General features: G+C 52.7%; 1 protein-coding gene across 1 annotated transcript in view; it reads right to left on the minus strand.

The window, feature by feature from the left end:
- ABCC6 (ATP binding cassette subfamily C member 6) overlaps positions 1-26,066 on the minus strand; it is a 54,625-nt gene continuing 28,559 nt past the window's right edge. The window contains exons 14-31 of the mRNA XM_084773305.1: positions 25,941-26,028; positions 24,309-24,381; positions 22,300-22,426; positions 22,003-22,179; positions 19,686-19,853; positions 17,844-18,021; positions 15,443-15,518; positions 13,474-13,603; positions 12,727-12,934; positions 9,071-9,381; positions 7,953-8,152; positions 6,826-6,952; positions 5,731-5,832; positions 4,619-4,765; positions 3,736-3,894; positions 3,485-3,651; positions 848-1,042; positions 1-565 (exon numbers count right to left, since the gene is read on the minus strand). Coding sequence (XP_084629431.1) covers positions 457-565; positions 848-1,042; positions 3,485-3,651; positions 3,736-3,894; positions 4,619-4,765; positions 5,731-5,832; positions 6,826-6,952; positions 7,953-8,152; positions 9,071-9,381; positions 12,727-12,934; positions 13,474-13,603; positions 15,443-15,518; positions 17,844-18,021; positions 19,686-19,853; positions 22,003-22,179; positions 22,300-22,426; positions 24,309-24,381; positions 25,941-26,028 — 2,742 coding nt within the window. The 3' untranslated portion in view covers positions 1-456. The remainder of the gene's footprint in view (positions 566-847; positions 1,043-3,484; positions 3,652-3,735; positions 3,895-4,618; positions 4,766-5,730; positions 5,833-6,825; positions 6,953-7,952; positions 8,153-9,070; positions 9,382-12,726; positions 12,935-13,473; positions 13,604-15,442; positions 15,519-17,843; positions 18,022-19,685; positions 19,854-22,002; positions 22,180-22,299; positions 22,427-24,308; positions 24,382-25,940; positions 26,029-26,066) is intronic.

Genomic DNA, 26,066 nt, shown 5'->3' on the forward strand with positions numbered 1-26,066 from the left:
TCAGCATTAACATGCCATCTGATCTTGTCCTACAGTTGGACAAAGTGTCACCCTGGAACAAACAGGGCAGAGGGTCCTCACATTCTTTCGGTGTGATTTCTTAAATCCCTGTGCGAAATCTACAATACTTCAAAATAAGGAGTTAGGGAAAATGTTGCTGCCATCACCAGGATGTCCCGCCTGATTGGCCGGGGATGGGGGTGGCCTTGAAGTAGACAGCCTGGGCCGAGAGTCACTGTCCACTTTGGCTGCAGCGTGAGCATGGCCTTGCTCAGGCCAACCTGGACATGCTGGGTCCTTCTGGGTTTGGCATCCAATAGGCTGTCACTTTCTCTGCCATCTTCCTCCCAAAGAGGAGTCTAGAGCGGACATCCTGTGGAGTCTCAGCGGTCCCTGAATCTCTGGCACCTTCAGCCATTGCAAGCTGGCTCCAACGGGGCTGTCAAGAGTCCTGCCTCAGGCCAGGCCTGACTCCTGGGCTAGCTTGTAAAACAGGTCTTTCTGGGCCAGTAGCTGGGCTGGACTGCCACTCTCTGCCACCTGGCCGTCGTCCATGACAAGGACCCTGCAAGGAAGACACGGGGCACTTCCTGTGACAGTAGCTGAGAGCCCAGCTCCACTTCACATTCACTCCCCAGACATGTGACTTTCCAAGCCGCTTCCAGACCGTCCCCGCTTCCCGGATCCACAAGTCCAGGGGCGAATACCTTTCCCTGGGGGGCTTGGTCATGGGCCCCCTGCACAGTGGGCACTTCCGGGTCTGCCCCAGGACACTTGCGGATGGACACCTGGGTGCGTTCCCGTGCCTCCTTGGCCCTGCGTGGCACTGTCAGGAGGGACCTCTTACCTGGTGCAGTCCATCACAGAACGCAGGCGGTGAGCGATGCACAGTACTGTGCACTGCCTAAACCAGAGCTCGAGGGCCGCCTGCATCTGCGCCTCTGTGCCTGGGTCCACGGAGGCGGTTGCCTCATCCAGGATGAGGATCTGGGTTTTCCGGAGAAGAGCACGGGCCAGGCACAGGAGCTGCTTCTGACCCACGCTGTGAACAAACTGCGTGGTTAGGCTAAGAAGGCGTCCCCGGTTAGTACAACAAGCCTCTCTACAGCTGCTGATGGGACCTGTGTGTGTTAACTTCTCTCCCCCCACGAGGGTCCAAGTCGTCAGGGGTGGAGCAATTCCATTTCTGCCGCCTTAGTTTAGGTTGACGGCGGACAAGACACGAACACCTTCTGTGCCTTGGTTTCTCCACCTGCTTTCTTTGCTCTCTGCAGGCGCATGCGTGCATGCTTGCGTGCGACGTGTGCACACGCGTGCGTGTGGAGGCAATCCCTCTCCGCTTTAGTGACAGAAGCAGAGACTCCCCCTGAACCAGAGTGGGCTGGCTCAGCTAGTCTGCCTAACTAGCCTGTTTGAGGGCTCTTCCCATCTCTGCCTCCTGAGCACTGAGATTATAGACAGCTGCTAAGCCCACCTGGCATCTACATGGGTACAGGGGATCCGAACCCTGGTCTTCACACTTGCTCAGCATGAACTGGGCCCACTGCGCACTACCCTCCAGCCTCCATCATAACATGCTAAGTGTTTTTGCCAGCCACAGGAGATGGCTATTGTTTCTTTTTTTTGTTGTTGTTCTATTTGTTTAAAACAAGGTCTCAGTATGTAGGCCTGGCTGGTCTGGAGCACACTATGTTGAGCCTGCTTCTGCCTCCTGAGTTCTGGGATGAAAGGCACAGTCTTACTTGGTTTTGTTTTTTTTTGTTTGTTTGTTTGGTTGGTTTTTTTTTTTTTGAGACAGTGTCTCACCACATAGCCCAGGCTAGTCCAGTGGAGTCTGTGTGACAAGTACTACACAGGCCTGAGACTAAGACCCCCTTTTTTAGGCTAAGACCCCGAAGAGGGCAGAGTCTACTGGACTGGGGTCAATGTTCCCGCCAGCAGAGAAATTGCAGCTTCAAAACTCTCTTTGCTGGGAGCTATTTTCTGTTTCTCTCTAAATTCTAACTGCATTTCACTCCGGGACTGCAGCCAGGGACTCTCCGGGGCTGAAGTAGTTCTGCTTCACACGTCCACTTATTAAGAGAGACATGACTAGAGATTAATCATTAGTTAGTAAGTTACACTATGGCCTACAAAGAAATGGAGTGTTTCATAAGACTCCAGGTAGAAGGAGCTAGAAGAATGGAGAAACGTCCTGGCACACAGGTCCTGGGCACAAGTTTCATTAGAGAGAGGACATTGACCCTGGACAAAGAAAGCACATACATATTGATATCAAGCCAGTGACTTAGGAGAAATGACGTCTTTCTGCTAAGTACTTTGTATCGTTTCATTCAAAGCTGTAATTAAAAAAATGACAACATAATAACTTTGCATTCTGTATCTGTACTGTGTATGCTTGGCTGCTCACTGACTCCTGTGAGACTGCTCTGTGGAAACTGTAACCACCACAACCCCCCCAATCCTCCTACCCCCCCAAACCACCCCCACTCCTCTACCCCCCCCTTGTTTCAGAAGAAGAAATGTATATAACACTAGACTGTTTGGCTGCAAAATATACTCAGATGCGGAGTTGACCTTGAGTTTTGTGTCTGTGTGTCACTACGCCTTATCTCTGTTCACCGACACTCCAAGAACTCCCGATCTCAAGGACCTATTGCCCGAATGAGCTAGTGGTCCTTGGCAGGTCTCAAAACTTTAAATCTTCCCTTCTCAGCATCTTGAGTCCTGGGATCGCAATTCCACAGCATCCTCGCCCCCCCCCTTTTCTGCTCCCCTTCCCCCTGCTAGCTGCCCTGCATTGAAAAAACTAGTATGACGTAAGTCCCCAGCCCCTGTTTATGTTACATGCATCTCATCCTTAAATATTTTAGCAAATGGCATTACTAGAGAGATGGTTCAATCAGGAAAACACCCGTGGTACAGACATAAGGTCCTGAGTACAGACCCTGAACATCTACATAAAAGCTGGCCAAAAGAGGCAGGTATCTGTAACCCCAGCTCTGGGAGGGCAGAGTCAGGAGGATCCCTGAGAATCCATTGGCCCCCTGGCCTAGGAGAACCAATCAGCACCAGGCTTAGTGAGAGAGACCCTATCTCAAAGAATAAGGTGGAGAGCGACAGGAAATCACCCAAGGTTGACTTTTGGCTGCTATACACACACGCACGCACGCACGCACGCACGCACGCACGCACGCACACACACACTATCATTTAGCCACAACAAATCTGAGATCAGTGTCCAATATCAACCATAGTATTTTTGTAGCAAAATTAATACTACGTGGGCTAAAGAATCTAGGCTGGGTTTAGCCATGGGAAAAGAAACACAGCACAGAGATCCTGTGGCTTGGGACTGGCAGGAAAGGATTGGGGACTGTGTTACTAGAAAGGGTGATGGGGTCCCCTGGAGTCCACTCAGAGTCCAGACTGTCCCTGCCCTTGTCCCCTTCCTTCTGGTCCTGCCACTGGTGCGCGGCCTTACCTCAGGTCCTCTCCCTGGCCGGCACACTCGTACTGCAGCTGGCCAGGCAGGCTGGCCACGAAGGTCTTGAGCTGCACGGTTTCCAGCGCCGCCCAGATGCCTTCGTCTGTGTGCTCCCGAAGCAGGTCCAGGTTCATGCGCAGTGAGCCTGGGAACAGGACAGGGTCCTGGCCCAAGGGATGCTGGGTCAGGACAGGGCCGGGCCGCAGCACCCTCCTGCATCACCTCTGTCCCACGGTCCTGGGCCTCACCTGAGGGATGATGGTGATTCGGGACCGCAGTGTGTGCAGCCCCACATTGGTGATGGGGACCCCGTCGATCCAGATACCACCCTCAGCAGCCTCCTGAAGCCGCAGCAGGCCCCAAGCCAGGGAGGACTTCCCGGCCCCTGTCCTGCCCACGATGCCCACCTGCCAGGTGACAGAAGAGTGAGGTCCACACGGAGCAGGCCTGCCCCAGCCCTGAGATCATGGAAACTATTTGAAAGTTTTTTTTCCCCCGTGCACAAGACTTTTGCTTCCTCAACACAACTGCACATTGTTGCACCCCACCAGGACACTTTCTAACGTCTCCCGGCATTTCTGCCCCTTGCCTTTAGGTCCTGGCTGCCTCCATCACTCCTCATCCTTCTGGGAGAGCCCTCCCATTTCCCAGCATCCTCCTCTGCATCATGTCCCACCTGTGCCTTCTCTTTCCAGCCCCTCCTCTTCTACGCATCAATCGGTCCATCCATCAGTTCTATCACTGACTCCCAGTCTTTCTCTCTAGTCATCCTGCCACCCCCATCACCCCCCACACACCATGGGTCTCACTCTTTCCTACACTGAAGCCTCTGTCATCTGTCCCTTACCCTTCCTTTCATGTAGTCCAACATGCCTCTCACCCAGGGACATCAAGGTAGACACAGGAAGCTCCCCCAACCCTCTCCCTTCCCCCAACCCCCTCTCTCCCCTGAACTTCCTCTCTCCCCCCAACCCCTTCCTCCCCAACCCCCTCTCCCCCAATCCCCCTCCCCCCCCCCCCCCCGAGGCAGATCAAGGCACGTGAGACTTGAGACCTTGAAGCTAAGATATGTACGCAGAGCCTCAGACTTGGAGCCTGGCGCCCACAAGGATGTAGTGGGAGGCTGCCCACCTTCTCTCCGGCGTGGATCTTCAGGGACACGCCCTTCACAGCCAGCGGGAGCTCTGGTCGGTGTCTGAGCCCAAAATCCCGGAATTCAATCTGTCCCCTGTGAGGCCAGAGAGGCCAGGCTGCACAGGTGGGCAGCCTCCAGGGAGCCTGGGGCAGGGAGCAGGGAGCAGGGACACAGGTCAGAGGAGCTGTGTGTCCCGTCTGTGCCCCCTCCCCCCCCCCCCCCCCCGCCAAATCTGAAGCTCTTTACAGGTGGCCTGCCTCTCAGAGCCTAAGCTTCCCACATTGCACACTACACCTTTAACCAAGACTCATTATGTAGCCCAGGCTGGCCTCCAAATCACTATTTATTCCAGCTGCATGCACTCCAATTCTCTATGTACTCAGAATAGCCTCTAACTTGTTATGTAGCCCAGGAGAGGCTCCTGCTTGCTTTATATAGCCAAGACTGGCTTCTAACTTCCTATGTAGTCCAGGCTAGACCCTAACTTGCTATATAGCTCAGGCTAGCTTCAAAGTTTCTACCCAGCATAACTTGCACTCTGTAGCTCAAACTAGCCTCAGACTCGCTACATGGACCACACTGTCTCCAACCTAGTAGCAACTTTCCTGCCTCAACTTCAAGTGCTGAAGTTTAGTTGTGAGCTGCTGCACCTAACTTGACGCCATGCCACTTACACTGGTACTCTGTTCCTGCCATACTCCTGAAGTGTCATGTGCCACTGGTCTGTTTGGGCACGCTGCAGCTGTGAAGCTGTCCTGTCCCTGCCTTGCTGCTAGGGTAAGATGCCAGTCTAGCTGCATTGTTCTTTGCTTGGACAGTCCTGTCCTGTCCTGTGCCCTACTGCGTGGCTGGAGCATGGCTATCACTTTAAAGTCATCACTATGATGAGGGAATGCCCCTCCTGCTGCTACAGTGACATGGTTACTATTGCTTGGCACTTAGATGAGTGACCCGTCCTGCTCTAGCTGGAAAGCAGGGTGTTAAACTCTTCGCTCTCTCTGCCACCCTGGCTGTGACTCCAGCCCACAGTGACGTGGCCTTGTGGGGAAGGAAGGGGGCAGGCATAACCCTGGACCCAGTGTCCCTCCTTCCATCCCCCCATCATCACCTCTTTGGGGATGTGAGCGTAGTCCTGCACACGCTCCACGGCCACCATACTGTTCTCCAGATCTGTCCAGCTGCGGACCACCCACTGCAGAGTCTGTGTCACCTGTTCGAGAAGACATCTCAGCTGGGCTCCCGATCCAAATGCCAGGGTGGGCAAAGAGGGACTGTAGGGGCAGGGCGGTAACAAATCCACTGGCCCCCAACAGCCAGGCAGGACCAGAGAGGGTGCCTGGCCCTCCCAGGACACCCAGCAAGACCTGGGTCTGTGGATTCTGTTCAGGCAGCTTCTAAGGGGCTAAGTCTTCCCAGATTTCCATCCTACCCTGAGCCTCCGAGTGCTTTGCCATGACCTACGAACAGTTCCATGCCTGGCCCTGCCTCCTTTCTCCTAACTCTTTTTTGGCTGTGTCTGCCTGACACAGCAGGGACAGCTACCACATGGGCTCCACGGCCCTTCCTGCTGCTGCTGGCTCTGCCCAGAGCACTGACCTCCACAGGAGACTTGATAAGCAATGGATGGAGCTCTCAGAGCAACGCTGTCTTCATCTGATGCTGCCTATGTAGACGAGTGAGCGAGTGTGTGTGTGTGTGTGTGTGTGTGAGAGAGAGAGAGAGAGAGAGAGAGAGAGAGAGAGAGAGAGAGAATAAGAGTGTGTGTAAGAGAAAGAAGAGTGCGTGTATGTGTGTAAGAGTGTGTATATGTGAGAGAGGAGAGTGTGTGTGAGAGAGAGCACAGAGAATGTGTGTATATGTGTAAGAGAGAAAGTGTATAAAAGAGAGAGTGTGTGTGCGCACGCACAAATATTGTGATCCAACACTGCCTATTATCAAAAGCTAACAACAAACACTGCTGGAAACCTGTTCTCGACACTTCACCTGCCTCAGCTAACCTATGGGATGTCCGAAGTGGCACAGTGCTGGCCCATTATTTGGATGGGCACACAGAGGGCCTTGAGCTACTTGCCTGAGGTCACACAAGGTTCCCTGAGAACTGTACTTCCCTAGTTTTGGGCAGTGGAGACTCAGGAGTCCTTGGGAACATTCCAGCAGGGGTCCGCCTGCCTCTGATCCAGCCAGAGGTGAGATGCTGGAGTACCTGGAGGGCAGCAGAGACTGAGAAGCCCACGAGGCCAGCACTCAGGTGAACTCTGCTCAGCACAGCACATGTGGCAGCCACGAACACCAGACCGTTCCCCAGGAGCTCCAGGTTGGCAGCCAACCACCTGGCAAGGGAAGCAGGGCTCAGCAGGACCCCCAGGACCACTTCCATGGGTGTGGAGGGAGACTGGTCATAGTAAGTGTTCAGTACCCACTGGGGCCCTGCAGTGGGTGTAGGGACTGGTTATGGTAAGCACCATATCCTTTAATGCCATCAACTATTGTCACCATTAGGAGGCCTGGGCTCCGTGGGGACAAGGGCCGTGTCTTCTCACTCCTGGTTCTAGCTCCAGTCCATGGCTCAGCATGAAGTACGTACTCAACAAATACCTTCTCAACTGACAGATTTAGGTTGCCCGTCCCACTGAGTCCTGCCCTACCGTCCATCCATTCGCTTGCTCACTCATTTACCAGATAGTGAGCGTGTATTACGGGCCAGGCGCGTTCAGGGAGCTTGGGACCCAGAATGAGCAAGCACCTAGCATGTCGCGAACGTGTGACGTCTACTCTTTTTGCTGCGAGTGGAAAGGCACTGTTCCCATTTGACAGACCTAGAGGGGCTGGCTCCGTGCCAGGCACGCGGTGAGCGTGCTACCACAACTCCCCACAACGATTAATCCTTAAGGCCACCGTGAGTGTGACAACAGTTGAATAAATGAGGGCCAGAGAAGTCGTGTAACTTGTTCAGGGTCACCTTGAAAACAGCAGAGCAGGGAGCAGAGCGGGGAGCAGAACCCACCTGTTGCTCTTGCTTAGTCCAAAAAAGGTGACTGAGGATGCTTGATATCGACTCCCTTGTCGCCAAGGAAACAAGAGGTTGGTATGGCTGTCTGGCAACCACACTTCTTTCTGTACCTTTAACCCTCAGGATGTTGGGGAGGACTCTGGCTGTTCAGTGTGTTTAGATCTTCTCAGTGGGACCTGGCCTCGGATTGTCCCAGCTTGTGTGACTGTGGTCAGGCCACACCCTAACCATGCAGCTCAACTGGGGGTGGGGGGGGTTGGTTAGGAGGGCACAGGGTAGGAGTGAGTTTCCAGGCCTACTCTGATCCAGGCTCTTCCTACCTGTCAGCCACCAGTCGTGGGAAATTGACCCGCTGGTTCTCATCCATGAGGGCGTCATGCTGAGCCGTGAAGGGTCCCTGGGCCCGGAAGGCCCTGACCACCATACTGCCCTGGAAGGTCTCAGCCATATGGGAACACACAGAGGAGTAGCTGGCCGACTCCAGGCGTCTCAGCTGGCAAGAGGTGGCCACATAGAGGCTCTGTGGTGGGGGAGGGAGGGGGGAGGGACAGAGACGCAAAGGGGAAGCTCTCAGAGAGCAAGGTGCAGCAGGTGACCTCTGCTGAGCCTGCTTGGGTCCCTTGCTTGTCTTCTCGGGAGCAGGAGGCCCCGCTGGCTGATGAATATGGCAGTAGGACCCAGTTCAAAACCATCTCTACCTGACTCCGAAGCCTCTGCTCCACGTCAGGTGGACTGACAGCTGGGGCAGCTGGGGCCTACAGCAGTCATGATTGCTAACAAGAGAGTTGGGAAGGCGGGGTTACTGTCATTCATAGCCCACCTCTAGTTGATCAGAGTATTGGTCCTGTGATTGGTTTGGGGCAAGCACGTGACCCACCATCATAGGCCAATCAGAATTTTTCCTGGGTTGGATCAATGAAAGCCTTTTTTTGGTGTTGGGGAGGATGGAATGGGACAGACCAGAGACAAATTGTCCCCTGGAAAAAGCTCATACAAACTGAGGCCTGGCTGGGCTAGCCTGAGCGCCTCAAAGAGCAGCAGACAGAGTGCTCCACGCAGCCCCAGACTGCCAGACAGCAGAGCCTCCCAAAACACTCCCGGCTCAGATGCTGATCCTCGCATTAGGCCAAGTTCAGAGGGCCTCTGGCCCTGGCAAAGGAAAACCGACGCCATAATACAATACAATCCCGCCCGTGCAGGTTAGTTAGTGCCTTGCAGTGTGCAACGGGAGGAGGGGAGCCGTAGGGCCTAAAGTTGGACACGAAAACTTCTAGGGAGGGACTGAGAGACAGAGACTTGTGTAGAGTCTCCGGGGTACTGTGTCTACTTTCAGGGGTCAGGGGTAGGGCTTCTACCCTCTCCCACCGAGCCTTGTCCAGAGAGGCGAGAGACTGACAGACGTGACACCAGTTAGCCCTAGGCTCTGACCTCGCCATACCTGAAACCCAGCGTAGAGGAACGTAAGCGGCAGGATGGCCACAATGGCCAGGGGCGTGGCCATCGTCACCGCCAGGCCGACCTCCAGGAGCCCAAAGGCGTAGGTCAGCAGGGACCTCAGCTTGTCCGGGATGTCCACATCCACCGTGTCTGTCTCCTTGGAGAAGCGGTTCAGCAGTCTCCCGACTGGCGTGCGCTCAAAGAAGCCGATGGGAGAGCGAGCTACGTCCCACAGGAGGCTCCGGAAAAGCAGGCCTGAGGCTCGGGAGCCACCCAGGAACACTGCAGCCGTGGAGGCAAACAACCCGATGGCTGAGGAAGGGGAGTTGGAGTGAAAGCTGCTGTTGGGCTGGGGCAAGCCTCCCAGCACCCCATCATATGATGTGATACACCCCACTGCTGGAGGGTTAAAGAATGTCTCCCTAAACTCATGCCCACCCCAACCTCCAAATGCAACCTTTATTTAGAAATAATATTCTAGATTTAGGGCGGGGCCTACATGTGTGCTTTGTATCCTTCCAAGAACTGGCTTCAGGCAGGCGGCAGATGTGCAGACACGGAGAGAGACAGGAGAGGTTAGCCACAGCAGCGGGAACAAGAGGTGCTGAAGCTGGGAGACAGGTTGCAAAGAGAACCGTGTAGAGAGTCACATGGCTCCAGCTAGCCAGTCAGAGCGCACCATCCATGGACCTTACTATGATTGGTTTATGATGGTCACTTGACTCACAAAGGGGCCAATCAGAACCTTTCCTGTTAGCCAAAGGCTGAGCTGGAGCAAAGAGCTGTGTGTTGGGTATAACTGGGGTGGCCTGCTAAGCAGGGTGCCCCTGAGCCTTCTGCACCTGCTCTCAAGGTCTCCCCAGATCTCCAGGAACCAGCTCCGCTGGTGGCTGGGTTTAAGATGGTCCACCTAAGTATTGTGGGAGAATACATTTCTGTAATCCTAGAGGCTGACCAGTCCACAGATCTTTTGAGACAGGATCTCATGTAGCCCAAGTTGGCCTTGAACGTATGCTGTAGCAGAGGACAACTTAGAACACCCCATCCCCAAGCCTCCACCTCTGGAATGCTGAGACTTCAGGGGTATGCCACTACCCCAGGCTAGCCCTAGGTTGCCAACAGGTAGCCGCGTGCCACCCAAACGGGAGCTGAAGTTCATCCCAGCTTGGCTGACTGACAGTTCATGGTCGGTCCGGATTAAGTGACCCACCCGCATTCAAGCATCTTCTCCCAGCTGTGGCGGACAGGTGTGCAGTGAGAATTTGGGAATTTTGGCTTCTTTAGAAAAGGCAGAAACACTGTAAGAACGTGTTTTCGTTTTCACTCCAGGCGTGGGGTTATGGGGCTGCTTCCCCGCGGCTGACTATGATTTGGCTTGTGCTCTAGCAGGGGCGTGGTTTTGCCAGCTCTAGATAAGTTTCTGCAATTGTGCGAGCCTTGGAATTCTGTGGACTGGTCAGAGAGTCTATAGATGCTCGGGCCCCCGAGGGGGATGGGCTGTTGGTTGTGGTTTGTTAGGTAGTCATGCTCAAAGAAGAAACAGGAAGCAGCAGCAGATGCAGAAGCAAATAATCAGATATCCTGCCCCGAGGAAGTCAGTGCCCCTAAGCAACGCCCCTTTCCTCTCTATCCTTTTTTTCTCTCCTATCTAGTATTAGGGGGTTGAAAAGGAAGAAGGAAAGAGGTGGGAAAAGGTAGCAAAAAGAAGAATCCACAAAGTAGCTAAGGTTGGCTACACAGGACTACAAACTGTAAGAGTCCCTAAAGTCCTACTTTATGGGGGAGACAGACCCCCACGGCATCTCACTGATGTGCCTGCCGTGCTAGCAAATCTCCTTGAAGCTGCTTTTTGCTCGCAGTGCTGGGGACTGAGCCCAGGGCCTTACACATGCAAGCTAAGCATCTACAGGAAGTTACACCCTCAGATGTCACCCCCCCTTTTGTTTCTTCTTTAAAAATTGCACTATTTGCCGGGCGTGGTGGTGCACGCCTTTAATCCCAGCACTCGGGAGGCAGAGGCAGGCGGATCGCTGTGAGTTCGAGGCCAGCCTGGTCTACAAAGTGAGTCCAGGGCAGCCAGAGCTGTTACACAGAGAGACCCTGTCTCAAAAATACAAAACACAAAAACAAATGCATTATTATTTGTGTGTGTGTGTGTCCCCATGAAATAACATGTATGTAGAAGTCAGAAGACAGCCCGTGGGAGTCTGCTCGCTCCTACCACATGGCTCCCAAGAGTTAAGCAAGTCAACAGGTTTGGTGGCCGGTCCTCTACACTGAGCCCTCTCCCAAACGGCCATTTAACTTACTTTGTGATGGTAACTTGCCATGTTCCCTGGGCAGTCCTTGAGCCAAAGATAGCCTTAAACTTCAGCCTCCCGAGTAGCTGGGGTTCCAGGAGTGTGCTGTTATTTCTGGCTAACTCAAACAGCTAACTTTTGTGAAGGGGCCAAATGTCACACGTTCAGGAGCATTTTCTTTTCACTGTGGCCATGTTTGAGATGTAGGGGAATCAGGGGCTAAGGACGGTGGGGAGACTGGAGTAGGGAAGATGAGGCTGTATACATGGATGCCATAGGTGGTCCATGTAGGGTCACTTACTCAGTAGCCTGAGTGTGGAGGTTGTCGGGGCAGATACATAAACCACTTCACATAAGGCCACAGGATTGGCTTAGTCAATATCCTTGTTGTGGGGCTGGAGAGACAGCCCAGAGATTAAGAGCACTGGCTGCTCTTCCAGAGGTCCTGAGTTCAATTCTCAGCAAGCACATGGTGGCTCACAACCATCTATAATGAGATCTGGTGCCCTCTTCTGGATTGCAGGCAGAATACTGTATACATAATAAATAAATAAGTCTTTAAAAAAATTCCTTGTTGCAATACGGCAATATCACTTTGCAGCCTGGTGTCCCTGGCAGAGAGCACATGAAAGCTGTTTACACCTTGTCTTATGGCAGAGGTGAACCTGCAATCACTTTAGGAATAATAATAATAATAATAATAATAATAATAATAATAATAATAATAATAATAATAATTTATTATTGTTGTTATTAAAAAATAGAAGAAGTTGAGTGTGCTAGTGCACATCTGTAATCCCAGCATGTGGGGATCAAAGCAGCGGGATCTTGAGTTTGAGGTCAGCCTGGACTAGGAGGAAAACTGCCTCTATTTGGAATAATAGATTAAGTGGGGCTGGGAGAAGGCTCAGCAGGAAAAAGACTTGCTGCCAAGGCTGGCAGCCCGAGCACACCAACCCTGGGATAGCATGGCAGACAGAGAAAACCCACTCTGGCAGATGTGATCACATATGTGTTCATGCATGCACCAAAAATAAGTAAATATTTTTTTAAGTAAAAAAAGAAAAGGAAAAGGAAAAGGAGGACAGGGGGCAGTGGAAGAGGCAGAGTGTGTGTTGGGGAAGGTGTGTGGCCTGGGTTGAGGTAAGATGAATGCGGCTGAGTCTGGAGGTTTGGGGTGGGAGACTGAGGTACCATCTTATTACAGAGGCACTGTCGCCAGGCCCCGCCTCCTTCCAGCCCCAGCTTAAGGACACAGTGATGGTTGGTCCTAGGACGTTCTGGACAGACATTCAAGGACAGAAGGGCATAAGGGTGGGAAGCGGGGCTTGAGCAATGCTCGCTGATATAGGGGTACCTTGAAGACAGCCAAGGAGCCCAAAGACCCAGCCGCGCAGGGCTGTGTGTGTCTGCCGCCCATCCACGACCGGGTCGTCGGCCCAGAGGCTCAGCCAGTAGCCCTGGCAGAAGGACGCCACTTGCTGGCAGAGGAAGAGGAACAGGATGTAGGTGCAGAGTGGTGTGCCCACCGCCTGCAGGTAGCTCAGGTATGTGGTGGCCTTCACCTATAAGACACGTAAGGGGGGGGGGGTGGCAGAGAAGGGGGTGGGGGAGGGGAGGGTGAGTTGGGTGTGGGTCAGGTCAAATTCCCACAGGCAGCATTAGCAAAGCTACCGGGCACATCATCTCCCCTACAGGCCACTGCCTCAGGACCCTTCTAGAGAGTCATGTGGGTCATGACAAGCCACGATCTGGGTGACTGAAGGAGCAAGGGGGTGCACACATAGGTTAAGGACAAGATGGACTGAGGGACAGAGGGAGGTGGTGTGGAAGAAGAGGAACAGGAGCATAGATTTCAGATTTGGGCTTCCCTAGACTTGAGATTTGGTCACAGAGACAAGCACCGACCCCTGCATACCCTGGCTCCTCCATCTTTAAAACGAGGCTATTACAGCCTAGCTTTCTTGAGGGACCAGGGTGACATGGGAGATTGGGAGGACTAAGAGGCAGGAAGGTTACAGTCCCGTGTGTCCCCGTGGGTGCTTGAGAAAGGTGAGCGCCCTCTCCAGTGTGTTAGATCTGAGGCAGGAGCACTGGTCATTACCCGGCCATACTGCACGCTGCTGTCTTCTTCTTCTGTCAATCCTGCCCCCTCAGGGTCATCCAGGGCAGGTTCTCTCTGTGCCTCTGGAGTGGTGCTGTCCTTCACAGGCGCTGACTCCATGGGCCTGGGCCTGTCATTTAGAGGAAGATGAGGGGCTGTTAGTGTCCCTGCCCGTGTGGGCCTGTGAGCTCCACAACAGTCTTTCTAGCTCTTCATTCATTTGCTCAGGAAGGAGGGAGGGGCTACACATTCATGGATGCATGGGTGGATGGGTAGAAAGAAGGATAGATGCGAGGATACTGAGTAGAAAGGATGGATGGATGGATGGATGATGGATGGATGGATGATGGATGGGAAGAAGGAAGGACAGATGTGAGGGTGGATGCATGGATGGATAAAAAAGAAGAGCTGTGTGAATGCCTGGGTTAGTAGGAGCATGAATGGATACATGCGTGGGTGGGTGGGTAGGTGCACCATACTTCCTCCTATGTGGTACCCAGCTCTAGTGATAAGAGTCAGGCAAACCTGTCCCCTGGTGCCATTTCACCAAATGAAGACAGTTGTCCAGATATGGAACCCTGTGTTCCAAAGTCTCACTTTGGCCTAAACTCTGTTCTGGTTATTTGCTCCTGCTGTTGGCCCTGAGACTCATCATCAGTGCAGCCTGTCTGAATGTCAGGTTTTCTCGTCTTTGATGCTAAAGGCATTTGTATTCCTGCCATCTGTGGAGGTGTGGACTGCTTTAGCTGTTCTGTGCCTCTGTTTCCCGAGATGCAAAATGGGTACACCAATTATTACCTGTTTATTATTTTCTTAGCATTTATCGATCGTTTATTATTTCATGGGTCATCTATCCACACATCCTTTTTTCTTTCTTTCTTCTGTTTTTTTGTTTTTTTGTCTTTGTTTTGTTTTGTCTTTTGTTTTTTCGAGACAGAGTTTCTCTGTTTATGCCGTGGCTGTCCTGAACTTGCTTTGTAGACCAGGCTGGCCTCGAACTCACAGCGATCCACCTGCCTCTGCCTCCCAAGTGTTAGCATTAAAGGGATGTATCACCATGCCCAGCCTCCCATCCTTTTTTTCTATCCATCCATCTGTGCCTCTTTCCTCCCCCCACCATCCATCCCAGCATCCTACCATCTGTCCACTCTTCCCGTGTCTCTAACCATCCATCCATGCCTCTTTTCATCTTTCCTCCCGTACATTCCTCCATCCACCCTCCTGTCCTTCCTTTATCTACCCATCCACACCCTGTCAGTTCATGCATGAACATTCCCCTCCCCCTCCCTCCCCATCACAATCCATACTTTCACCCACTCCCACATCTAGCCGACCGTCCTCGGGCCCGTGTGCATTGCCCTGCCACTCAGGGTGGCCAGCTGGCATGATGTCAGAGGATCTGTCCCCTTCCTCAGTGTCCTCGAAGCCCAAAGACCCTCAGCTTCCCTGGCATGCTGTCCCTCCCGCTGGTACAGAAGCCCACACTGCCTGGTACCCAGTGGCCTGTTGTTAAAGTCCAGGTCCACAGTGAGTCCACATGTGCCCTGGATGCAGAAGACCAGTAGGGAGGGGGGCAGTGGACTCCCTCTTGGCGCCCCCTACCTGTGTGCGTTAGCCGGACTCCAGCCCAGCCTGCCTGGCGGGTGGGAATGGTGCAGTTGAGCAGCCATTTCCCGCCATGCTGAGGAGCTTTCGTGGAGCCAGCCTGGCCTGCTGTAATGACTGGCACTGGCCCCCTCAAAGGTGCTTGTTTTAGAACTGACCGTTTGGAGGCTTATCACCGTCAGTTGACTGATGGATCATTTGGGGTGAATGAATTATATCCACCATTGAGCCCAACGGGGTGTTGGGCAGGCACTCCATATATGTGAGTTTGGCTGTCCCCTCTCTGCCCGAGGCACAGTAGCCACAAGCAGATCTTGTTTTGGCCTCAGCCTGGCCCTCCCTTGCTCAACACTGGTGAACCCACCTCTCTGGTCTGTGCTTGGGCCTCCCACCTCCAGGAAAGCCTCCAACGTCATCACTGGTGGCCTCAGCATGTGTTCCTGCAAGGGTCGAGGATGTCAGTGAAGCCACACCACTGCTCTATGAGAAAACATTTCCTTGCGTGGTTCCTGCTGCTGCTGTAGCAACCTTTCTCTGCTCTCAACCCATCCCCTGGGGTCACTCAGGGTCATCATTCATCCTCATTCATCCTCATTCATTCATTCACTCATTCATTCATTCACTCATTCATTCATTCAGAAAACGCTGAGCACATGCTATGGAGTTGGAAAATTTCAGTGACTATTGTACAAGGTCAAGTTGCCTCTGCTTCCCCAACACACTTGCTTAGGCAGTGCACTGTGACTAGAATGTTCTTTTCTAGCTAACTCACATAAACCCTCAGCTGCCAGATCCGCCAGGAATAATTTCTTATCTGATGTTCCCCAGGTTGGGCCAGAAATCTAAGTAGAAATACAATAGCTTCTCTCCACAGCTGTGAACAAGAAGTAACATTTAAGTATGGGTGATGTTTGTTACACAGCACTGTCACAGCAAAAGCTGTCCAATACAAATGGGCAAGTTCTGTGCTCAAGGTCCCACCTTTCAGCTCACTGACAATGGCACTGTGGATCAAAAGTTAGGTGCTGTGGTGATTTGAATGGGAATGGCTCCCAGAGACTCATGCATTTCAACACTTGGCCCCAACTGTTAGAACTGTTTGGGAAGGATTAGGAGGTGTGGCCTCATTAGAGGAGGTGGCAGCAGGCTTTGAGAATCTTCAAAGCCCAGGTTACTCCTAGTCTCTCTCTGTGACTTGTGATTTGTGTCTCAGGCTGTGGGCTCTCAGCTCCCATGTCAGCCGCTGCCGCCATGCTCTCTCCCATGATGGTCATGGACGTTAGCCCTTTGAACCGGAAGCCCACATACGCTTCTTCTCAAAGTTGCCTTGGTCATGGTGTCTTACTACAGCAATAGAAAAGTAACTAAAACAGGCGTTTTCTTTTTTTTTTTTGTATATGCATGTATGTGTGTGTGCATGTGTATGTATGTGTGTGTGCATGCGTGTTTGTGTATGCATACGCAGAGGCTAGAGCACAGTCCTGAGTGTCGTCCTAGGGATGTCGTCTACTTGTCTTGTGAGACAGGGTCTCCCACTGGCCTAGAACTCGCTAGTGAGGCTGTGCTGACCTGGCAGTAAGTCCCACGGAGCCTCCTGGCTCAGTCTCTGCAAAGCTGGGATCACATGTGTGTGCCGCCAAGCCCAGCATTTTACATGGGTGCAGGGGACTGAACTCTGGTCCCTCTGCTTGCAAGGCCCTTTGCTGACCCAGCTGGCTCCCCAGCTCCCCTGCCAGTTAGGGCCAGTGTTGAGCAGAGGTTTCTGGAAAAGGCAGAACCCAAGACCAGGGCTTGCCGTCATTAAAGCAAGAGCTGAGGGCATGGGGACATGGAGGAAGTCAATGGCCTACCAATCCAAAACTGTGTTCTCTGGTACCTAGTGGTTCGGCTCCCTGGCCCAGCACTGTTGCCAACAAGCCACATATGTAACCTTGGGCCAGTTTATTAACTTGCGAGCCTCAGTGTTCTCATCTGTGAAGTAGAGACCATTAGGCACCATGTTGACTCAGTGAGCCAAGTGAGGCAAGTCTTAGCTGGTATTTCTCCCTGTATGTATGCTCATGGGCGGTGTTACTTCTGGAAACTTGGTGTTTACCCTCTGGAACCTTAAAGGGGGCCTCAGGAGCAAATGCTTCCTGAAGTGTCTTCGTAGCATCCTTGAGCATAGACACTGGATGGGACACCCTGAATTGCATTCTGGGACCACAGGCGTAGGCCTCATCTGTACAAGGGCAGACGTGGCAGGCTCTCCCTCAGAGGCCTCTTGTAAGAATGGAAGGAAATAATGTACAATTAAGACTGAGGAAATGGTTTAGTTGGGAAAGCTCCACCCCCAGAAGCCACATAAAAAGCCAGTTATGGTGGTGCGTGTCTGTGACCGCAGCCCTGGGAAGGTAGGGTCAGAGGGTCCCTGGAGCTCAATGATCAGTCAATAGAACTAACTATACAAGCTCTAGATCCCAATAAGAGACCTGGTTCTGCTAGCAAGGTGGACAGCTGCTGAGAATGACAGTTGTGAGTCACCTCTGGCCCCCAACCGGAATGCACTCTGGCACACACATGCGCACCTGCACATAGAGACACACAAGGTGAGCCTCAGACAGTGTCCTTGGCTCCTTGTGAGGGAGGGGTGGTCCATCTGCAGGGCAGCAGTTGCAGCTGGGCCCTCAGGATGGATGTGGTTAAGGCACTGGGCCCTGACAGCCTTCTCCCAGAAGGTAGCCAGAGCCAGGCACAGCGACCCAGCAGCGATGCGCAGCCCTTACCTTCTCCTCCTCCTCCACCTGCAGAATGCCTGGCCTCGTCCAGAAGATCCACCAGGGCTCCGTTCCTGTGCAGAAGGTCCTGGTAGGAACCCATCTCGGCGATGGTCCCATTGGCCAGCACCAGGATCCGGTCAGCCTGGGGCAGGACGTGCAGCGTGTGGGTCACGAGGATCCGAGTCTGGGCGGGGCAAGGGCAGAAGTTACACGTGCTGGAGTGTCCCCAGGTCAGAAAATGGGGGTGGGGGGACACCTCTCCTTGTGCACGTGCTCTTGTTCTGGAGAATTCTGTACCCAAAAAGAATAGTGGAGATGGCTGGGCGTGGTGGCGCACGCCTTTAATCCCAGCACTCAGGAGGCAGAGGCAGGTGGAATGCTGTGAGTTCAAGGCCAGCCTGGTCTACAAAGCAAGTCCAGGACAGCCAGTGCTACACAGAGAGACCCTGTCTCAAAAACAAAACAAAACAAAAATAGTGGGGCTCTCTGAAATTGAGATGTGGGCCTAAGGAGAACCTTTGAGAGCTTCTCCCTCTAATGGGGTTATGGGGTGATCGCACCTTACAGTCAAAATATAACAAGTGGTTGTATATTTTAAATTTTTCTTTTGAGACCAGGTTTCATGTAGCCCGGGCTGGCCCTGAACTCATTCAGTAGCCAAGTGTTCTAACTTCCTTTCTGTTGCTGTGACAAACACTGTGACCAAAAGCGACTCATTGGAGGAAAGGGTTATTACACTTCCAGGTCACGGTTCATGACTGAGGGAAGTCAGGGCCTGAAGGCAGGCCAACGTGCTACTCCATGCAGCATTACCTCCAACCAGGGAACTCACTCAGAGCCCAGGAAGTGCAGCAGCCACCATGAGGGTGTGGCTGGCTGAATGCCTGGCTCCCTCACAGGCCCATGCTTAGTGAGCTTCGCTGTACAGCCCAGGACAGCCTGCCCAGGGACGGTGGCATCCACAGTGGGTTGGGCCAACCTACATCACAATTAACAGACATGCCCCTAGGCCAGCCTCATGTAGGAGATTCCTCAGTCAAGGCTTTCCTTTCAGATGACGAGGCTGTGTTAACAGTTAAAGTTAGCCAAGACATCAAGGATGACCGTGGATTTCTGATGAGCCTTCCTCCACCTCCCAAGCAGTAGGATTACAGGGAGGCAGCGTGGCACCGGCTCACGAGTGCTGGGGGTGGAACTCAAGGCTCTGTGCATGTACTACTACCCTGAGCCACATCCAGCCTGGGAACGCACTGCACTTAACACGCTGAGCTCCAGGGCTCCCCCATGAGGTACTTCTCAGAGCTCGCTTTTTCCTCCTCAAGAGGCACAGCAGATGGAGCCGCAGTTTATGACCACCGGCAGCACTATGAGAAAGCATTGCTACCTCAAGAAAAGATTTTAAAAATCCACGTACTGTAAAAATTGAATATGTACCACTTTTGGACGATCACACAGTTGAAACGTTATAAATAGTTTAGCCACACGTTCCCTAAGAAATATATAAGTAGCACTTGGGAGACAGAAGCAGGCAGATTGATGTGAGTTCGAAGCCACCCTGGTCTACAAGGGAGTTCAGGACAGCCAAGGCTACACAGAGAAACCCTGTCTCGAAAAACAAACAAACAAAACAACAACAACAAAAAAAAAAAAAAGAAAAGAAAAGAAAAAAAGAAATATATAGGTATAAGCCACAGAGATTTGGGGAGCTGTTTGTTACGCAGCAGTGTTACAGGAAGAGCCGACTGATACAAAGAAGAAAACTGGACTGAAGAAGGGCTGATGAGACACTGGTTGGTTAGGACAGAACATTTAGGGCTTCCTCAGCTGGGCCCTATGACGCGCACTTACCGTACCCTGGAGCAGCCCGTTGGGTCCTATGACCTGCCTGAAGACATGCTGGCTGACGTGGGCATCCAGGGCTGCCAGCGGGTCATCGAGCAGGTACACAGCAGCCTTTCTGTACACAGCCCTAGCCAAGCTCAGGCGCTGCTTCTGGCCCCCGGAGAGATTCATGCCCTGGGAACATGAGTGAGACAGGGACTCAGATGCACATCTGCTGCTGGCATCGGAATGGCTGGGTGGCCTGGTGATGGTGGCGCACGCGTTTAATCTCAGCACCCGGGAGGCAGAGGCAGGAGGATCTCTGTGAATTTGAGGCCAGCCTGGTGTACAGAGTGAGTTCCAGGTCAGCCGGGGCTGTTACACGGAGAAACCCTGTCTCAAAAAATAAAATAAAATAAAACAAAAACAATGGAACAGAAAGACATAGACGAGGGACACACCCGTCCGTTCAGCCAGGGGTAGCTCAAGGTACCCACGCATGGTCCACACCTGGCTCTCAACACTGAACCAGGACCAAATGTGGCCCACTACTTGTTTTTGTAAATAAAGTTTTATTGGAACTCAGCCGTCTATCCACTGACTTACAGTCTATGGCTGCTTTTACACTCAGATGTCAGAGCTGGGTAACTGAGACAGACATCAAATGGCCCTCAAACTTTACAGGAGTTTCTCTGGCCCGTCCTAGACAATGCGGGCTGACCGGCTAGATTACGGAACTGGGCAATCAATGCTGGGGAGAAAACAGAGGCCTTGGCGGATTCTGAGCAGCTGCTTCTCCTCTGAGCTCCATTTTGTTTGAGGGCTTGCGTCTGGAACTTGTGATCTTCTTGCCTCAGCGCCTTGAGTGCTGAGATGACTGGCAGGTGCCACCACACCTGACTCGGGGCCCCTAACTTCCATCCTTTCTCCCTTGAGACAACCCCAGCCCAGCAGACACAGAGCGTGGTGCCAACCGTTCAAGTGGTCCTCTCCCTCGTCTCACAACTCGCGGGGTTTCCCACGTCCCTCAGAGTCAATGCCAAAGTTTTGACCGTCCCCAGAAAGCCCCCACGTGACCCCATTTCTCTCTCTACCTCACCTCCTGCCATGCTTGCCCGTCCCCGCTCTCTCGGGCTACCCCACTGTGCTCACTGAATCCCCAAAGTACTCGTACTCCAGGGCCTGCGTGCATGAGCTCTCCTGTTGGAAAGTTGTCTCCCTGGAACGCACAGGGCTTATGTCCTCCTTCTGTCCCCCCTCAAGGACAGACCTTTCCCAGCATGAAAAGGTTGGGAGCGTGGGAACATGGCTGCTCGCTGCTGGGTCCCACAGCCAAGGACAGCCCAGCAGAGTAGCCAAGGGTGAGCATCAGCTGAATAAATGAATAGATGAAAATAAGGACTTGGGGTGGGGGGTGGGAGTGAGGGTGGGGGGCTGGAGAGGTGGCTCAAAGGTTAAGAGCACCGACTGCTCTTCCAGAGGTCCTGAGTTCAATTCCCAGCACCCACATGGTGGCTCACAACCATCTATAGTGAGACCTGGTGCCCTCTTCTGGCCTGTGGCATATATGCAGGCAGAAAACTGTATACATAATAAATAAATAGATCTTTAAAAAAAAATAAACAAAAGAAAGAAAGAAAAGAAGGACTGGATATTTAGGCAACGAGGGATTGAATGGTGTCCTGAGTGAAGGTGTCATCAGTAGAGAGAAGGGAAGAAACACAGCAGAGAGGGGCGGAGTCATAGCCTGGAGGAGAGGGCTGAGACCATGCAGTCAGCATCCCCAGAAGGGATGCTGGGAAGGGGAAAAGCAAGCCTGCACCTGTTCTGATTCTGTCAGTTTTTAGCTTCGGGTGGCTGTGGGGACCATCTATGCTCAGGTCCTTCGGAGAGGCCAAGAGAGGGGAAGCGATTTGACTGACATTACCCAGCAGGCACTCTGCTTTCCCTTTCTTTTTCTTTCTTTCTTTCTCTCTCTCTCTCTTTCTCTCTTTCTTTCTTTCTTTCTCTCTCTCTTTCTTAACAGTTTCTCCTCAATAACTGAACAGCTGCTACATGTCTGGCCCCAAGCTGGGGCCTCCTTCCCTGACCCCTTTCTGTCCCTATTGGTCTCCATCTTACTGCCCTCAGGCCAGGGAGGCATATGACCCCCCTTTCTGTCCCTGTTGGTCTCCATCTTACCGCCCTCAGGCCAGGGAGGCATATGACCCCCCTTTCTGTCCCTGCTGGTCCCCATCTTACCGCCCTCAGGCCAGGGAGGCATATGACCCCCCCTTCTGTCCCTGCTGGTCCCCATCTTACTGCCCTCAGGCCGGGGAGGCATATGCCCCCAGGATTTCCTCACCTGCTCCCCTATTGGGGTGTGAACTCCTGCAGGGAAGCTGGCCACATCAGACCCCAGGGCACAGGCGTCCAGCACTTTCTGCAGCCAGGGCAGGTCCAGGTCCTGCCTGAAGCACACATTCTCCACCACCGAGGTGTTCTGGACCCAGGCCTCCTGAGGTACGTAGGCCACGGAACCCTGAAACACGCCTTGCTGTTGGTAGTTCATGTGAGAGGAGGGGGAACTGGGTGCTCGGGGGGGGGGGCTGAGGCAGTGAACGGTAGGGGGTGGGGGCAGGGAGGAATGGGGTGGTCATACCTCAATGCTCACAGACCCTTCTACCTTCAGCAGCTCCCCAAGCAGGGCAGACAGCAGGGAGGACTTCCCGGCCCCCACTGGACCCACAACAGCCAGCAGACAGCCCTGGGGTACGGTGAGGTTGATCCTGACAACCCAGGGGGAGATGCAGCCCTGAAGGCCTACCTGGGTGTGTACAGAGCGGGGAACCCCAGACACACCCACCCTGTCCTACTGCTCAGGCCTTGGGGATACCATTAAGAAACTATACAGGGGGCTGGAGAGATGATTTAGAGGTTAAGACCTCTGCTCATCCAGAGGTCCTGAGTTCAATTCCCAGCAACCACAAGGTGGCCTAGAACGCTCTATAATGAGATCTGGTGCCCTCTTCTGGCCTGCAGGGGTACATGCAGATAGAGCACTGTATACATAATAAATAAATATTTTTTAAAAAGAGATATATGGCCTTTCCTCCCTGACCTTTGTCTGCCTTCTTTTCACATGTGAGTACATTACATGTACACACACGTGCCTGCTGCACAAGCACCTATGGACATGCCACATACATTAGTATGCACAGCCACAGGCATAGCCAATGTACAGATGTAAGCACATGCCCACATGTATGCTACTGTATGTATGTCCACACGCACATGCACACACAGGGGGGATCATGATGTGAGGGCTTGGCTAGTGTAGCCTCTTGCTCAGGCCTTTGCAATACGTGCCTTGCTGCTCTCCCTGCCTCTGCCCGAGCGTACTCCTATCTTCTGGAGTCAGCCCTTACCCAGAAGCCACAGGGACCTGTTCAAGACCAAGTCAGGGCAGGGTATGGTAGTGCACCTCTAGTCCCAGCACTCAGGAGGCAGAGGCGGGCAGATCTCTATGAGTTTGAGGCCAGCCTGGTCTACGAGTGAGCTCCAGGCCAGCCAAGACTACATAGTGAGACTCTGTTTCAGAAAAACAAATTAAAAAAACAAAAACCCAAAATCAGTTCATAACCCTCCCAAGCTTTCACTGAGGGTCAAAAGGAAAGGTCTGGTGAATATGACGTATACCCAGCCTTCCTCTTACTTCTTCTTCCTCTTCCTCCCCTCCCCTTCCTCTTCCTCCCCTCCCCTTCCTCTTCCTCCCCTCCCCTTCCTCTTCCTCCCCTCCCCACCTCTCCTCCTCCTCCACCTCTTCCCCTTCTTCACGACAGGGTTTCTCTGCCTAGCCCCGGCTGTCCTGGAATTAACTCTGTAGACCAGGCTGGCCGTAGAGGCAGAGATCCGCCTGCCTCTGCCTCTGCCTCCGAGGGCTGGGATTAAAGGCCTGCGCCACCACTGCCAGGCTTAGTGTTTCTTAAGTACAGTCCAATGGGTCCTCAACAAGGGTGATTTTTTTTTTTTTTTTGCCCCAGTCCAGTAGAGTCATTTGGCAGCATCTGGAAGTGTTTTTGTCACACAGCTGATTGAGGCTAGAGTTCAGCTCTTAGTTCTGTGAAACGTACTACAAGGCCCAGGGCATCTCACGGCGAGGAGTTCTCAGCCCAAATGTCGGCAGGGCAAGCCTGAGAACCTGGGCTACAGCATGCTCCTTCCAGATGCCGCCTGGAGAGAGCTGAGCCCTGGCCTTCCTCATGCCCCCAGCATCTAGATCAGAGCTTGGTGCATAACAGGTGAATGGTCCCTAAACACCCCTGAGAGTGTGGCTAGGGATACATGGAAATGGCCAGATTCTCTGTCTCTTTGTGAGATGCTTTGGGTGGGTGGGTGAGAGTGACCTTGGAAGTGATACAAGAGGCACGGAAGGAGGTCACGGCTGATGAGACTGGGCCTCAAGGCTCCTCTTGGCCAGGTGAGAAACAGGGGCATCGCCTGCCTGATGGGGGAGCCTCGGGTACCCTGTGTCCCCTCTATAGAGCTGTGACATGTAGGAACCCTTGCCTCCCAGCACAGATGCCTGGCCTAGCTGAGGCTATCCTCTAGTCCCAGGTGTGACACTTTCTCAGAAGCAAGAGCATCTCCCCGTAGGGTGGGGTTTCATACCCGTGCAGGCAGGGTGGGCTCTCCTGGGACCAAGCAAAGGTGCCATTGTGTACAGAAATTTGATCCTCCGAGGCTGCAGGACACAGAAAGACAGTTACAGAGGCTGGCTGGTCCTGCCCTCCGGCTGTCCCTGTGTTCAGTGTTCAAGGCCTTAAGGCCTCTACCCACAAAGCATCAAGTGTCAGCTAGAAGCCTCACAAGGCTCCTTCGCTGCTACCTGCTTACTTGAGAGTGACGCTGCCACAGCAATATTGTAATTCAGGGACAGGCAACCTCAGACAGGAGTTCTAGTCCTGCCTGCTGGTAGCTCAGGCCTGTAATCCTAGCACCTTGGAGGTTGAGACAGGAAGGAAATGCGTTGGATGCCAGCCTGGCCCCTTACAGTGAGCATCATGTCAGCTTGGGCTATGTAATGAAGATTACCAGTAAAGTTCTTTATTTATGTATGTACATATTTATTTATGTAAATAAGTAATCTCAGTGTGATGACTTGTGCCTGTAATCCCAGGATTTGGGGGTGGAGGCAGGAAGAGCCTGAGTTTAAGTCCAACCTCGGCTACATAGCAAGTTCAAGACTAGTCTGGTTTACAATGCCCTGTCTCAAAAAGCAAAAAAAAATGGGGCACCAGAGAGGTGAGTCAGTGTTAATAGCTTTTTTAGAGGACCCCAGGCTCAGTTCCCAGCACACAGTTCCAGGGGATCTGATACCCTCTTCTGGCCTCCCTGCGCTTCAGACACTCACAAGTACACAGACATACGTACAAGAAACACACACATACACACACACACACATACACACACACACACACACACACACACACACACACACATCTCCTCTAATTTTTAAGCTAAAAAGCAAATAAGTAAATAAAATGCATTAGCTTTGCAGATGTTCTAGTCTAACTGTGGTGTTTAAATTAATGTGATCCTCAAGACACCCCCTCCTCCCCTCAGCAGGTGCTCGGGCCTTCAAGATGGGCACTGAGGCATTTTCCAGAGAAGCAGGTTGACCAGATGTCTCATTTATGTTAACTGGGTGGGAAGCTCTTGTCTGGTGACAGGCCATTCTCTGTCCTCCTTCCCTGTAGCACTTAAAGTCACATAGGCAGTGGTTGAAAGTGACAGGAGTGAGTGAGGGAGCCGGCTAACTAGAGCCTGTGAGTCTCCACAATGATGCTCTGATAAGTGTCTTTAGCTTAGTAATGTGTCCATGGGCCGGGCGTGGTGGCGCACGCCTTTAATCCCAGCACTCAGGAGGCAGAGGTAGGTGGATCAATGTGAGTTCGAGGCCAGCCTGGTCTACAAAGTGAGTCCAGGACAGTCAAGTCTACACAAAGAAACCCTGCCTCAAAAAACCAAAATAATAATAATAATAAATAATAATAATAATAATAATAATAATAATAATAATAATAATAGTGTCCATGGTTCTCTCCCTAGACTTCTGCATAAGCGTAAGGACTTGATGGAGTACCCACTTCTGAGCACCCAAGTGGCATCCCTCAGTGTCCCACTAGTTGTCACTGTAGAGGTGGCAGAAGCAGAAGGTTCACAAGTGGCATGGCTGATGGCAGGGTCTGCATTGCATGTGTTGTCTTTGTCCCCCTCCCCCCTGGCCATCTCAGCACTCACAGCATCTGGAGGGACTGGAGACCACGCCATTAGGGTCAACTTCTTCAAGGCACAGGAAGGCAGCCAGCCGGTCAAAGGATACTCGAGCCTGGAGGCACAGGAGTGGGCTAGTCACCAAGACAGAAG

The sequence above is a fragment of the Acomys minous genome, assembly GCF_964271855.1.
Source record: "Acomys minous genome assembly, chromosome: 2".
Classification (NCBI taxonomy): Eukaryota; Metazoa; Chordata; class Mammalia; order Rodentia; family Muridae; genus Acomys; species Acomys minous.